At 42.0% G+C, this 15,596-nt stretch overlaps 1 protein-coding gene across 1 annotated transcript; it reads right to left on the reverse strand.

The window, feature by feature from the left end:
- Positions 1 to 10,218: 10,218 nt before the first annotated feature.
- On the reverse strand, positions 10,219 to 11,945 carry atoh1a (atonal bHLH transcription factor 1a). The gene is made up of 2 exons (XM_071541587.1): positions 11,479 to 11,945; positions 10,219 to 11,083 (listed from the first exon to the last, which is right to left on the reverse strand). Exons 1-2 carry the CDS (start codon positions 11,747 to 11,749, stop codon positions 10,233 to 10,235), a joined length of 1,122 nt encoding a protein of 373 aa, XP_071397688.1. The 5' UTR covers positions 11,750 to 11,945; the 3' UTR covers positions 10,219 to 10,232.
- Between the last annotated feature and the right edge of the window lie 3,651 nt (positions 11,946 to 15,596).

A 15,596-nucleotide genomic window follows, 5' to 3' on the forward strand; every position in this document is an offset into this window, starting at 1 on the left:
CAGGGAGAGGGAGGGGGGGGAGCAGCATGGAGGCCAGGCTTTCAGCCACTATGAAAAGGAGCGGAATCAAATACAAGCAAAATCTCCTTCAATATACTGTATCCCTCACCTGAGTAGGGCAGCGAGCTGAAAGGGGATCCGCGGGGGCAACTGTACAATGGGCCAGGGGAGGACAAGAGAGGAGGAAGAGAGGAGAGGAGAGGAGAGAGGAGTGGAGTGGAGGAGAGAGGAGAGGAGAGGAGAGGAGAGGAGAGGAGAGGAGAGGAGAGGAGAGGAGAGGAGAGGAGAGGAGGCTATAGATGCAGTTAACTCTAGAGAGGAGGGACAGTGAGGAAGAGAAAGGAGGAGGAGGACACGTCTGCTGCTCCAAATTTCATTTAACATTCATTTATTCTGCCTTTTTCCCAGCTTTTTTTCTAGCAGCAACTCTCCACACATACTTTAAGCCCAACTGGGACTTCTGCTCTTTATTTGCTCAGTAAATATGACACGTGTCTGCTCTCTACTTTATAGTGAAGTCAGTTTGGTGGTATACAAAGGATAATTTTGCATGTGATTTAAATAAATGTTTCTACAATATGGAATTATTATTATTAATTAATTAATTTTTGTTGTTGTTGAGCATGAATCATCATCCTCCTCAGACTCTTTTTCTTCTGTTTCTTCTTCTTCTTCTTCTTCTTCTTCTTCTTCTTCTTCAGACTCTTCTTCAGACTCTTCTTCCTCCTGTTCCTCAGACTCTTCTTCCTCCTCAGACACTACTACTTCTTCTTCTTCTTCTTCTTCAGACTCTTCTTCCTCCTATTCCTCAGACTCTCCTTCCTCCTCAGACACTACTTCTTCTTGTTCTTGTTCTTCTTCCTCAGACTCTTCTTCTTCCTCAGACTCTTCTTCTTCTTCATTAGACTCTTCTTCTTCTTCTTCTTCTTCTTCTTCTTCAGACTCTTCTTCAGACTCTTCTTCCTCCTGTTCCTCAGACTCTTCTTCCTCCTCCGACACTACTACTTCTTCTTCTTCAGACTCTTCTTCCTCCTATTCCTCAGACTCTCCTTCCTCCTCAGACACTACTTCTTCTTGTTCTTGTTCTTCTTCCTCAGACTCTTCTTCTTCCTCAGACTCTTATTCTTCTTCATTAGACTCTTCTTCTTCTACTTCTTCTTCCTCACTCTTCTTTTTCTTCATTAGACTCTCTTCTTCTTCTTCTTCTTCTTCTTCTTCTTCTTCAGACTCTTCTTCTTAATCCTCCCCCCCTCCTCTTCTACCTCTTTTTATTTTTATCACTAATGAATTCAGCATTTTTTGTGCCAGTATATAAAAGCATCTTGAAACAAACACAGCGAATGGACTTGACGTTGGTCACTGGTGACTCAACAAAGTGACAGTCAGTGATGTATGGCTCTGTGTTATTCATTACATGTATGCACGTGTGTACAGTACACGTGAGTTTGGCAGATTGCCAGCAGAGGTTAGCTATGGTGAACATGGCTGGTGTCAAGTGAGTGGGTGGGTGTGTAGGTGACAGAGACAAACTAATGAATGCTCCTATGTGTGTTTGAGAGCACACACACGTACACACACACTCACACACACACACCATTACCACTCACCTTTCTACACTCCCACACACCTTTCATGTTCCGAGGTGTGAAAAAAAAATGGAGAAGCACCTCCAGCCAAATCACTTCCCGGGCTGCGGAGTTTCCTTTCATGTGTCCGGAGCCAGGCGGAGTGAAGGTCTCTTCCCGGCTCAGGAGGGCCGGCTGCACGCTCTGCGTAACCCGACCTGCTGGAAGTCATACTGTGTCAAAGGGAGGAAATGGCCTTGCAGTTTAGGTGTTTCCTATTGGGAAGCATAACCACACACACACGCACACAGAGGCTCTCTCTCACACAGACACACACACTGTAGTTGGTAGTTGAGGTGTTTCCTCTTGGGACCCCCCGCCCCCAATCCCCACCACCACCAAACACACACACACACACACACACACACACACACACACACACACACACACCTCCTTTGGGATACACTGTACCAAATAGTTACTACTACTACTACTACTACTACTACTACTAATAATAATAATAATAATAATGATAATAAAACAGAATTTGCATTTCACTTTTTAAAAAAGTTCACAAAGTGCATTAACAATCAAATTAAAGCAAACATCAAAACAAGAAGACAGCACAAGATAAAAAGATACAAATAGAGAGTAAAAACAATATAACACTAAAAAAAAAAAAAGGATAAAAGCCAACACATAAAAGCGAGTATATAAAAATACATTTTGAGAAGTGATTTAAGATGATACTGATCCACACACCAGGACACACACACAGAAATAAGTGTGTGAGCAAATGTATTATACATTACATGCGCAAATGCAGACAGACGTACATAGGAAAACATACATGCTTACAAAGATACACACAAACCAAATCTTTTACACACCCAAACACAAACACAAACACACACACACACACACACACACACACACACACACAAAGCTATGTAACTGATTCCGCAGGAGCATTGAGCACTGTGGATAATTGGTAGCACCATTGTGCTGCTCTTCAATGGGCTGGTTACCCAAGAAGCCTCATGTTCGTGTTCATGTACATTTGCTTTGAAGGTGGCGGACACAAAGAGCTGAACCCTGCCCAGAACAAAGCCTGGGAGACCCTGCTTCACCCATAGAGGTCTTTCATGGAGAGAAACACAGAGATAAATGGTCTTCTTCCTTCTCCAAAAGGAGTGACTGTGTGTGTATACTGTGTGTGTGTGTGTGTGTGTGTGTATATGGGTGTGCATGCTTTAAGGGCTGGGCTGCTTGCCATTAGAAAAACCACAGGATGTATTTTGTCAAAATAGTTTAACACCTCCTCTTTAGAAGACATACATTTGAAGCCTTCAGCCTCGGGACACTCTCAAGATAAGACATCAAAAAGACATTAGAAATAGAATGAGTTTGTGAGCTATTGTGTAGGCACAGCTGATATTTTTAGGCTACTAAAGTGCTAACCATACAGTACTTTACTCGCTGCAGATAGCTCATACAGTATACTTTATACAAATTGATATTTTTCCAGTCAAAAACCACCTGTCTTTTCTGAATCATTCGGGAGCGAATTCTTCCTGCGCCTCACCCAGACAGGGTTATGCGACTAACTTAACTTTGACGGACTTATGCTACAGCTTGGACAAAGCCATTATCCCATTATGTTTAGCTATTGTTTCAAAAGTAATTTAACACCAAACAATGGTGAATTGTGTTCTTTACACTAGTGACTGCTGCAGCCGACAAGTAAACATTTTATCAAGTTTGCAGACCATTCTGTCATTCTCAGTTTCTTTCAGGAGGGGAGAAACTACCATGGCCATGTTGTTGATGACTCTGTGTCATGGTGCAATGAGTTTTTATTTGAGTTGAATGCTAAGAACAGCAACTGATTCTAGGTGACAACACAAACCAGCTATGATAAGACAAGAAAACTGAATTGGTGAACAACTATAAATTTCTAAGAACTGGTGTGGATAGCAAATTTTGCTGTGAGACAACAGGTGCAATCTGTAAGGTGGTACAGAAGTGTTTTCTTTTTCACACAGAAACTGAACTTTTTTAATGTGTGTAGTAAAATGATGACCTTGTTTAATTGGTGTTTGTTGAATATGTTATATCCTTTTGTACTGTAGCCTTCCCTGGAGCTTAGGTTAAAGCAAAAAAAAAAAAAAAAAAAAATTGAAGACCCTGGTGAAAACAGCCTGGCTTGGTTACTGGCATGAAACAGGCACAACTCGCTGAAATCTTTGAGTGTCTTGACTGTCCTCAAAGGGCAGTGTGAGCCGATGCCCTCTGGGCGCCGCTTTAGAGCGGCTAAACTGAAGAGTAAAACAACCAAGGGCTCATTTATCTCCACTACAAATAGATTGCTTAATTTGCACATGAAATGATGCAGTTTTGCCTGTGTAAGTATTTTGTTTTAGTACTGATGAGCCACTTATTGCACTCTGAGATACTTGTCTATGGTAGTTGCTGTGTTGGTTTTAATTGTGTTCTTTTTTACTGTAAACCCTGTCTGCAAACCAAATTTCCTTTACAGGACAATAAAGTTTGAATTGAATGAATTATAACTCTAAACCTTTTCAACAATAATGCTTATTAAGTAATTTTGTATCCATTGAAAACTGTCATAATCTCACTACTACTGCTCAACCGAAATACATGCATAAATCAGTTGACTTACTTGACTTGTACTATGTCTGATGATTTTATGAGTTGTATTTATTTTTAACTGTCAGATTAACAAAAATACGTTCAAAGAAGAGAAGAGATTTTTATCAGAATACAACACATTGCAGGTGCCACAATGTTAGCATGACATGGGTCTTAAATGATAACAAACAATTAGACCTGCGCTCATCAGAATCCAATGTATTATTCACAGCTCTTATTTTGTCTAGATCGTGTTGCTCGTTTCTATTATTTGATCTGGCTGCCAATCTCTTTAACAAGATAACACAAAGAGAACAGTAGCCCTGTAGGTAAGTGCTAGAATTTGCTTGTTTGTGTGTGTGTGTGTGTGTGTGTGTGCGTGCATGTGGGCGTGTGTGTGTGTGTGTGTGTTACACAGTGCTACCAAAGAAATACTCATTAACATTTAATAGCAGCACTTTGAGTTTGAGTTCATGTGAGTTGGAGCACGCAATGCAACAGGTGCTCATTGCGTCACAGCTGCAGTGTGTGTGTGTGTGTGTGTGTGTGTGTGTGTGTGTGTCTGTAACAGTGATCACTATGGGTTACGCTACAGTACATGCTAATACAGGGCTGTGGTGACTAATGAGAGGTGAGGCCTGGGCTAATTTAAGGGTAAGAGTAAAGGGGCGTAGTAATTACAATTAGCCCTTGGACCAATTTACAGTAGGTTGAACTGAACTGAACTGAATTGAACTGAACTGAACTGAACTGAACTGAACTGAACTGAACTGAGCTGAATTGAACTGAACTGAGCTGAACTGAACTGAACTGAACTGAATTGAATTGAATTGAATTGAATTGAATTGAACTGAACTGAACTGAACTGAACTGAATTGAACTGAACTGAACTGAACTGAACTAGTTTTGTCCACTTTAGTTTCTGTAGACCAGCAACTTTAATAGGTTATCTATCTATCTATCTATCTATCTATCTATCTATCTATCTATCTATCTATCTATCTATCTATCTCTGTCTGCCTGTCTGTCTGTCTGCCTCTCTTTTTCTTTTGCTCGCCCTTTTTCTTTCCCTATCTACCCATCGCGTCCTCTGTTGCCTCTCTCTTTGCTCTCTCACTCTTTCCAAACCTATCGTGTCTCCTTCCTTCTCCTCCTCTCTCTCCCCTCTCTCCTTGTCCCTCCCTCTCACTTATTCTTTCTCTATCTGCCCATGGTGTCCTCACTTGCCGCCCTCTCTCTCTCTCTCTCTCTCTCTCTCTCCCTCTCTCTCTCTCCCTCTCTCTCTCTCTCTGGGACAGCAGATGGAGACTATGGCCCAGTTCTGCCTTTTGTTCTGGGTCCCCAGAGAGACCCGTGGCTTTTTGGACAGCACACATCTCGGCTCCCCATATCTCATACAAAATGCAAGGGCCTTTCTTTTCATTAAAAGGAAGCCATGGAATGTACATATCCTGAATATATTTATTGAAATAAGCATGACTTCAGGGGTGTAAAACATGTTGAATGCGCCCTTTGACTATAGTGTAGATTTGTTTGTAGCCATACTGACTTGATTAGGACTTTGCTGTACTATGTTTTTGGATTCAAACAAATCTAATTTCATGCATGTTAATGCTGATTGTATAAGACCATCTACTATATATCTAGGAGAGTCTGCCTACTGACTTGAACTGTCTACTTGCACTATGCATAGAGTCACTACAGTGTTATGTTAGTATTTGTTGAGTCACCTTGTTATTTGATATTTGACACCATGTTATGGGCAAATTCCTTGTACTTAATATGTACTTGCATGCAATTAAGAGCTTCCAAACAAGACTGATTAATTGTTTATGGCACCTTTGCCACATGAGGGATAAGAACAGACAGACAGACAGACAGACAGACAGACAGACAGGTGCAGCTAAAAATCTTTCCTTGAGTCAACTTCCTATTAGATAGAAAGGACCGCCAAAGTGTGACAGTCAAGACAGCGGGCGAAAAGTGAATTTGAGTTGAAACAGGAGCCCGCGCACGTTGAGCCCTAGGCCTATATGATGAGGGATGTTTTTTGTTTTTTTTCTTTTACTCAGACCCGCATCCACACGCGCCGGTGCATCTCGGGTTCTCTCTCAACGCTGCTCTCCATCCCGCCTGTTGTTATTTTTCATAACGCCCGTGTGTAAATAATTAATGTGTGTGAAACCTCACCCTGCCCAGCATCCCACCTGTTGAAGATAGGCGCTATCTTTCCTTCCCTCTTTCTAGGTAAGCTACCACCAGTGATGTGGAGGTAAATAAAACGGTGGCTAAGCCTCTACTTAGTGATCACCATGACGCAAACAGCCAACAACTACAGGCTGAACAAAATAATTTTATTATAAAAGATATATATATATACACAGTATATATATATATATATATATAATTTCAGGAAAAAACACTGGGTATACTAAACTTGCATCAGTCTCATAGGCTAGGACTTAATAAGATGCACACTATGAAATTACCTCCTAACGATTTAAATCTGCCAAAAAAAGATGGGTTAAGTCTATTTTGCAAATAAAAATGTGAGTTTAGGAGTTTAACCTCCATGTCATCTCTGATAACAGCTTTTACGGTCCCGTTTGCAACTGATTTTAAAGTTTGATTTTAAGTTAAGGCATTTGTAGAAGTTGCATCATACTATGTTGCTTTTGATGTTGAATGTGTAAAATATGAAAGTCCTAACCAGAAACATTGCAGTAATGTTGATTATAAAGCACCAGTGAGCCAGAATGGAAGCTCAAGTAGGCTACCCTAGATAACTAGATTATTATGCAAAACTTCGTGCGCATTTAACTAGATAGTGATATAGGATTTCCCTCTCGTTACCCACACTCGATGGTTGCTTTAAGCTGTATCGCATAATTTGCATAACAGGATAGCTAGTGAAAATGTATTTGAATGTGGTTTTAAAAAATGAAAACAGACGTTATCATGAAAGTTTCAAAACAGATCTTACCTCTACTGCACAGCAGCACCATGCAACAGAGAGATAGGCCTACATACAGACAAGATTAAATTTACAAATATGTTCTTCATTGACATTAATCAACATTTTTTCTAAAAAAAAAAAAAGAATCTTATTTTGTTGTTACTTTCGTCATTTTTCGTCACCTTTCGTCCTTATTACTGGCTAGGAAAACGGAGAATCAAGCACTTTTGTCTTTTTGGATTCACAGATGCCCTTCTTACTGTATCGTATAGTCGGACCACTAACGAAAAAACACTATAATATTCCTGTAATATTGCTATAGTGACCTAAGTTATGCCTGTGGTACTCAATAGCGAATCATTGACATTATAGGCAACTTTTTTTTTCTCTTATGGTGTCGCTATCGTATTCCTATGATATTCCTGAAGGGAATTTTGCTGTGATGATTGTATAGTCTCTAAAATGTGTCATTACAGGATTATTATAGTTCTCTTTTAGTAAGCGCGAGCGGAAACCCGATCGCCGTTCACCGCAACCCGAACTCGCTGCAGATGGTCTGTGATCATATCCAGATAGACCTCTACCTGCATAAATTCTGTTAATAATTTAACACAGTAGCAAGCTCATTATATTGCATATTATTCCCTGCCTTACCTGCCAAGAGGCGAACAAGGGGGCACGGATTGTGATTGGTTCAAACCAGTGGGTGGGAGACGGCGCAGTGACAGCTAGCAAACAGGTAGTTTCATAAATAATTTCGAGGTGTTTTTTTTTTTTTTTTTTTTTACCACGCCCTTTTTTCCGTCGGATAGTTGAGTAGACTTTGAAACATTACAGATGAATCACAAATACGTTGCTGACAAAAAAAAGAAAAAAAAGAAAATCGACTTAGCCCATCAGTGAATGAGTCACGCAGCAGGTGCATACAGGTTGCCAGAGCTACTGTGTGCGTGCGCGCGTCCGTGTGAGCGTGCGCGTTTGAGTTTAGCTAGATGGAGAGATAGAGGGAGCGATGGGGAGAAAGGAGGAGGTGGGATGTGTGTGTGTGTGTGTGTGTGTGTGTGTGTGTGTGTGTGTGTGCGCGTAACGCAGGTCTTTTTTACTTGAGAAAGTGTGTTCCCTCTCGAGTCAGGTCCTCGGGGACACGGCGGGGACCCGCGAGCGCTCACCAGCTGACAGCGCGTGCTTCAGTGAGGCCATCCAACACCTCGGACCACGAGCCTGCCAACAATGGCCTGAAATTAATGCACACTCCCCATTACCAAATCCAGTATTCACCAAATGGATGACATGGCAACAGTTCAGAGAATCGTTTTGAAGTGGGCGAAGTTTGTGGAGAGAAAACAACACTATCAGCCCTTTGATAGATATAATTTAATGCGACTTTTTTGCTGTTTAAGTTGAAAACGCTCGAGTTCAGAACACTCAATCATCGGATCGCAGGGCAGGGGGCGCGTGCACCAGCAGCATATGGGGAGCGAGCGCGTGTTGGACACGTTTCTCGCCGCCGTTAGTTTACTATAAATTACATAAGAGAGAATGAAGGGTTGAAAGTGGCTTTGATTAATTGGAAATACTCAAGTGGTTTGAAACAAATATATTTTTCCCACTCTACTTTCGTCACCGATAAGAAAGGGGTTTACTAAGCATATTGGCTTTTATTGGTATATTATATTATTGCATTTTTTAACCTTTAAATCTAATCATAAATGTTAGGCTATATTTAGATGTAAATTTCGTTATAAGCAAGTCTTGAAATTAACTTTTTAAATTAAGAAAAACATGGGCCTCTTGACCAAGCTTTTAATCACTCAGCCTATCAAAATGAAATAGTTGGTCACTTTATTACGCCTGTTCAGTTGTTAGCAAGTTTTGACTTTTCCAGCCAGCCACTACAAATGATATTAATAATAGAATAACACTAATAATAATAGGCTACTAATAATAATATCGGAGTAATGAAGACATGATAAAAAATCTCAGTCTGAATAAGTGAAAGTGGAAGATAATATTGAAATCCAAAAACTGAAGATGTGGTTGATATGAGGATGTATTGAAAGGGTTTACTGCAGTGGTCTAATAGTGCAAGGAAACACTGAAATATTGACCATCTGGAAACATTGGAGACAAAGAAACTTTTACTTTTCGTTTGCTTATTTATTCCCAAAAAAACAAATTAACATGAACAATGAATGGCAAAATGCTAGCTTTTCATCAAATGTATCTATGGAGTTATAAAATGCAAATCAAATGAAAAGTATCAGCAATAAATACATGTCAATTAATCTCATCCAGTGAAAGCAAAAGACACACAAGTTCATCACAAGTCCATTTGAAGTGAGTAATCAATAAACAAAAAAATACAAAAGAAGGCTAAGCAACAATGGCTACATTAAATAGGCTATTTGTAGGAATTGGCAGTACTACACTAACAAACAAAGCAAAACAATATTGTTTATGGTTTGAAAACAAAACTCGCATTTCTCAAGCCTCTGGCTCGTATATTTTAAAGTGCACATCATGAACTTTTGAAGTTGCAAAACAAATTAATACAGGGTCATTTATACAAACAAATAAACAAATTTAAAAAAAATCAAAACATAAATCACGACCGAAATCAAGAGACTTATAGCTACAAAAAGTTGTGTATACATTATAAAATATCAACAATCATCCATAACAAGTGATTCTCGTGGAAGACAGGTTTTGGTCGGAGTGACGTGGGAGATGCCCATGGCAGTGCTGCACGCGACATGGCAGAGGGGTCTTCCAGCCACGTCTCCATGGAAACTGGAAATTATAGGCTATAAATATGTTGGCAGAACCGAATTAGGCCTATCTCACATAAAAATAATCTTTAGGCTATGTATCAAGTTGATAAAATAGAATTATTGTTAAAAACCGAAAATGACTTTTTGGAGAAGCAAAACTTTCTATCTTCTTAAAAAATGCTGTTAACAACAGATAGACTCTAGATATGATTGACACGGTTTAAAGTCTTTTTCTTTTTGTAGTAGGCTAAGGTAAACTTTTAAAAAATAGTCTATGGTTTGGTTGTTTTAGAAAGAAACAGCGTGGTGATGGTGGTGGCTGCGTAACTTGAGTTCTGTAAGGTCTTCTTCTTCGCTGGAGTGGAGCTCCATCGGTATTTCATCCGAGTCACTGAAGTGGGAGTGGGGGGAAAACTCTCCGTCGCTTCGTGGAGAATGTTTCCTTCCACTTCCACCCGGCGCGACCGAGCTGCCTGCCCCGGGGGAGGAAGAGGGCGAGGAGGAAGGAGAGGACGAACACATCGCTTCTTCCATCATGGCGGAAAACGAGCCGTCGTCGAACGAGGAGCGGAAGGGCATCCCGCTGATGTGGACAGGTAAGCCGCTACCCGAGCCGGGGGCAGCCGCCGCCCTCCGAGAAGTTGTAAGGGATGGAGAGGATTTGTCCTTCGCTCCGTCAAAACCGACGGTGGATGAAAGCATTAGGTCACACTTTGGCGAGTTGTTGTTATTGTTGGAGATGTCGTTGTTGTTGTCGGTGCTCGTGGAGGAACCCGGACCTTGGAGCAGGTCTGCCAGGGCATTGATGTAAATCTGCGCCATCTGTAGTGTTTCGTATTTGGAGAGCTTCTTGTCGTTGTCGAAAGCCGGGATGACGCTGCGCAGCTCGTCGAACGCGTGGTTGAGTCCGTGCATCCTCCTCCTCTCGCGCGCGTTCGCGGCCACGCGCCTCTGTTTCTGGACGCCGTTGGCCGGTTTGCTTGACGGGGCTCTCTGTCTTGCGAGCTCATCGGGCCCAGTGACGGAGCCTTTTAGCCGGCACAGCTCCCTGACTTTGAGCGAAGAAGAAGAGGGGCTCTTGCCTGTTTTTCTGCAGCTGGGCGGGCTGGGATGGCCCGAGGACGCCGGGGAGCCGCTCTCTGAAAAACAAAACCATATCAAAATTTATTGAACTGACCTAGTTAATTTCACAGGATCAAACTGTATAATATTCTAAATGCATAACTGTTAGGCTATAACTCTTGAGAGTTAGGCTATTGTTTGTTGAATATCAGTTGCATCTAAAATGTTTTAAATTAACAAAATAAACATTGCACTAATAGGAAACGAATTAGGCAGAAAGATGATAATTAAATAATTAAATAATTAAAATAATTCGGCTACATCCTATAGGCTACGTGCAACTTTGGTGCATGTAGGATGGGACATTTTGCACTTTACTATGTAGAGTGACTCCCTGCCTCCAGTCACATTCGCCTGTTGCAGGTGAAATTGCTTGAAAATGTGCGCAGCGGCAGTCAGAAGCTGTTCTCACCGTGGTAGGAGCCGATGCTGGGGCAGGGCGAGTGCAGCAGGTAGTCGGGTGAACTGGCGTGTGCCGCGCAGGTGCCAGAAGGCTGCACCGGAGCCAGCCAGGCGCGTGGGTCACTGCCGCTGTCCACGAGCGTCAGACTGGGTGGGTAGCAGGGCTCCTCGCGCTGCTGCTCCTCTCCCCTCTCCATCAAGCTCGAGCTCTGATGCCGTGACTCCAGGACGTTCATCTCCCGCGCACCTTTGCTCCAGTCTTCCACACTTAGAACATCCATGTCTCCAAAACCCCAACAGGTAGTTGAACGAACTTAACAAATATATATATAAAAAGCTTCTTGGAGACACGCTTTGCAATACTCTCGCACTGTGTGAATATGACTGTCGCGTGCGGGACTCCTTCTCTGGTGTCTCAAGGCGCGGCGTCGGTTTAAAAAGCGGCACGCGCCTGGGAGCCCCCCTCCTCGCGCTGGTCGCGTGTTAACGTCCAATGAGAAGTCTCGGTAAGCCCGAGAGAGTGGTGATTATGGCCCCCCGAAGCCGACTGTTTATGATAATGTTACGATTTAAGGAGTGTTTAACGCGAGGGAGGTAAGGGGAACCTCCCCCAGGACGCACGTGGGGGGATGGTGACGGTTTAGGTAAGGAGCGTGGACAGCGCGAGTGCGCAGCTATAGGAAGGCACTCCTACCTGTCCGTGTGTCTGTCTTACATCCAGGCCCGAGAGAGAGAGAGAGAGAGAGAGAGAGAGAGAGAGAGGGGGGGGGGGGGGGGGGGGGCGAAAAGGGTGTTTGAGTGTGTATCCCACTGGCAGCATTACAACTCGAGCAGTTTTGACTTGTTTTCGACTTTAGCAGCTTTACAGCCCAAAGTCCAACATCAAAGACTGTAGCATCACACCTAATTCTGAATTTACAGTGTTAAGATTCACGGAGGCTATATCATCAGTGGAAAAAACTTAATGAAGGGCTTTGCTAATATCAACTCCCCGAAAGAATAAATGGGGCAATATATCATTAGAGTCAATGTATAGGCTATATAGATTCAGAAAATAGCTGTTTTGTTTTTTTTTTATCCCCAAACAGCGCCAACAAAGCATGCAAGAGGCTATTCTGTTACACCCTAGGAATTTGGAGAGTTGGGAGAAAAGCTTGCCCCCAAAAAAAGTTTCAGCTGAAAAAAAAAGTTTGACCAAAAAACTTTGCGGCTCCTGGGGCTCGCGCGCTCATTGTCAATTCATTCATTCTCTTCCACTCTGTGAATGCTAAGACCATCTCCAGTTTCCATTTTTCTTTTGTACCGGGTCTAAAACCTTTTGATCCGGCTCACGGAACGCCCTGTCGGTAAAAAGGGCTTCACAGGGAACGGAAATATGAGCAGGGGGCTCGCGCTCAGCAGTGTTTCCATACTGACACGAGCTGTATGCGGCGCGCGGTTGCAACTGAAGCGAACTGAGGAGAAAGTACAGAGAGAGAGAGAGAGAGAGAGAGAGAGAGAGAGAGAGAGTGAGAGAGAGACAGAGAGAGAGAAAAGACACGAACACGCACACACGCACGCACACGCACAAAGAGCCTATTTCTCAACTGTTCTCACTTTGGTTCATATTTTTTAATAATGACAAATTTTAGACTAACTAAAACAAAAAACAAACAAAAAAAAGAAGCTGTGAAACCATTTAAATTAAAGAATGTATAGAGGCAGGAAAAATAACTTTTGTACAAATTAGAATTAGCAAGCCGCCTGCAGTCTACTGATCAAAGCAACAATGCTTACTGAGATGCAAAATTCAGGCCTAACCTGGCAATTGACGCACAAAGGGCTAATTGCTGGGGGAAACCGGCTACTTCACCTAATTGCCACGATCGATCTATGATAAGAAGGGCATAGACATATGTTAAATAGCCCTACTGTAAGAAGCCTAATGAAAAGCTTACCTATATATAGACAGATATGGGATATAGGCCTGTTGCCCAGCAATGTGACGATAATCTAATCGCCAGTTATTAATAACACAAATTACATTTTATAGGCAGCATAAGATATTAATAAACATCATAACCCTAACATGTGAATTAAAATTAAGACACGCACAAAAAAAAAAAACACAAAAAGAAAAACCGGATGAAGTTGACTGTTAGGTCCTTATCAGAAAACACTACCAGACCCACTTTAGCGTCCGTCCAGTGCAGCCGGATGGAAAAAAAATCCCACAATTTCAGAGATAAACCGACATCAATCTTTTCTATTTTTTATTCATGTATTCATCACGGGGACGTCTTGTGGGCTAGAGGTCTGGCGCCTAGCGTTCGCCCCCTCTTCCCACCTACAAGCCCCCCATCCAACGGGCCAGGCCGGGCTCCTGAAGCTACCGACAGGTTGGATATTGTAGCTGGCGATTATTAAAGTGTCGCGGCCACAATGGAGACTCTATGTTCCATTGGTCACGCCTAGGGGGCTCCTCGAGAGAGGGGGGCTTCCATTCCAATGCGCGAGAGGAGTCTGCGTGCTGCCGCTCCTCATTCCCGTCTCCCGGGAAACCGGGGAGCGACGCGCACGAGACTGGAGCGAGGGGAGTTTGTTCCAGGGGTTCCCAAACTTTACCACAGCCTACCTTAACCGAAACAGGTCCAAATCTGAGCTTGTATTTAGTGGAGAGAAAAAAATCAACATAACATATCAGTAATATTTGGAAGCAAAGTGAGAATTCAGGAACAACGTTCTCTCTAAACTGCGTGTGTCTCTGCAAGACATTTTGGTGACCTAGGCTATACGTCTAATTTATCACACTGACCAAATAATAATATCTTAGTCATCAGTCATTGCTCCACTCAAATTTGGTAGAAGCTGGTTTCGAAGTTTTGGTATCGGATGATATCGGATGCAGTCTGCCGTTATATTTTCAGAAAATCTTTAATTAATCTTTTTTCCTTAAAATACCCTTCCCTTATAGGCCTATATAGGCCTATATAATATTATGGCCTATATATCAGTCTATACTATACTACCATATTAAAGATTTATGTCAGCCTAAAATGGCCGGTAAACTAAACTCTGTCCAGCAAAAAAATGTGGTAAAAATGAGTTTATATGGGTTTACCCTCCACTATAATCATATGTGGCAGAGTGCTGGTAATGATGATTTAAATGTGGGCACAAACTACTGCAAACTTTCCTCTGGCTTGTGTGTAAAAAGTAGGACAATTCAAGCTGGATGTCAAGTTCTTCCTCAGTTGTAGCCTATCCTGCGGAATTCAAAGCTACGTCAAATGTACCATCTAATTTCTGCAAAATTAATTTCCCCATGGGCATGTCCATTACTTTTCATTATAGGCTATGTCTGTCATTCATCTTGCCCAATCATGAAGCATGCAATGAGAGAAAGAGTGAAAGAGACAGAGACAGACAGAGGAGGTCTCATGCTTGAAAGAGCTAAACAGTGCCATTCTCTGGTTCAAAATGGAAACTACAACGTACTGCTCCATTGAACGATCACAGCCCTCGGTTTCAGCAGCTTGTCATATATATCCAGCTGTTAACAGCAGCTCACAGGCCTTTGAAGTAATATTTGAAGTGAACCACACAATAGCTTAGCTCATGCTTGAACTTAAATTCTTGTCTACTTATAGAATCATCTCAGTGCATTAAATCCTAGTGGCCAAATACTACAAGAAATGTGATGGTGTGCATCTATGTTGTCTTTTCCCCTCACTTTTCCCATAAAATATGTTTGTTTACAACATTGATTCATCTAATAATTTGTGACTCCATGGGGGATGCCATCCTTCATCATCCACTCTGAAATGACACCCTGCCTGCACCAATCGATTTCATATTGTTCAGCTATATTGTTTGTTCTGCATCAGCTGGCTCTTTGAAGTCTTAAAAGTGAGGATCACACTGTGACATGCTTGAGCTAACCTCGAACAATGATCTATAAATCAATAATTTGCTTCTTCTCTCCATGGAAATGGCACTGCGTCTTACCAGCGTGTCTCCTGAAGCTTAGTTTCTTAATTAAGCTATGACTCAGCAGGCTGCTGGCGTATATTCAGTTCTTGCAGTCATATATTAAGCACCTAGAATTATGAAAAAGATTAAGTTGTTTGGTGTATGGAGACATGACTT

Source organism: Centroberyx affinis, unplaced genomic scaffold (assembly GCF_046629955.1).
Source record: "Centroberyx affinis isolate AG114_WGS23_722 - 3 ecotype Tasmania unplaced genomic scaffold, CSIRO-AGI_Caff_v1 ptg003905l_1, whole genome shotgun sequence".
Lineage (NCBI taxonomy): Eukaryota > Metazoa > Chordata > Actinopteri > Beryciformes > Berycidae > Centroberyx > Centroberyx affinis.

Excerpts from the sequence above, each read along its gene's own strand:
- atoh1a (XM_071541587.1), bottom strand. The coding sequence starts at position 11,749 with ATGGATGTTCTAAGTGTGGAAGACTGGAGCAAAGGTGCGCGGGAGATG. Across the intron at positions 11,084-11,478 it reads CAGCATCGGCTCCTACCACG|AGAGCGGCTCCCCGGCGTCC; the intron begins GTGAGAACAGCT and ends TTTGTTTTTCAG.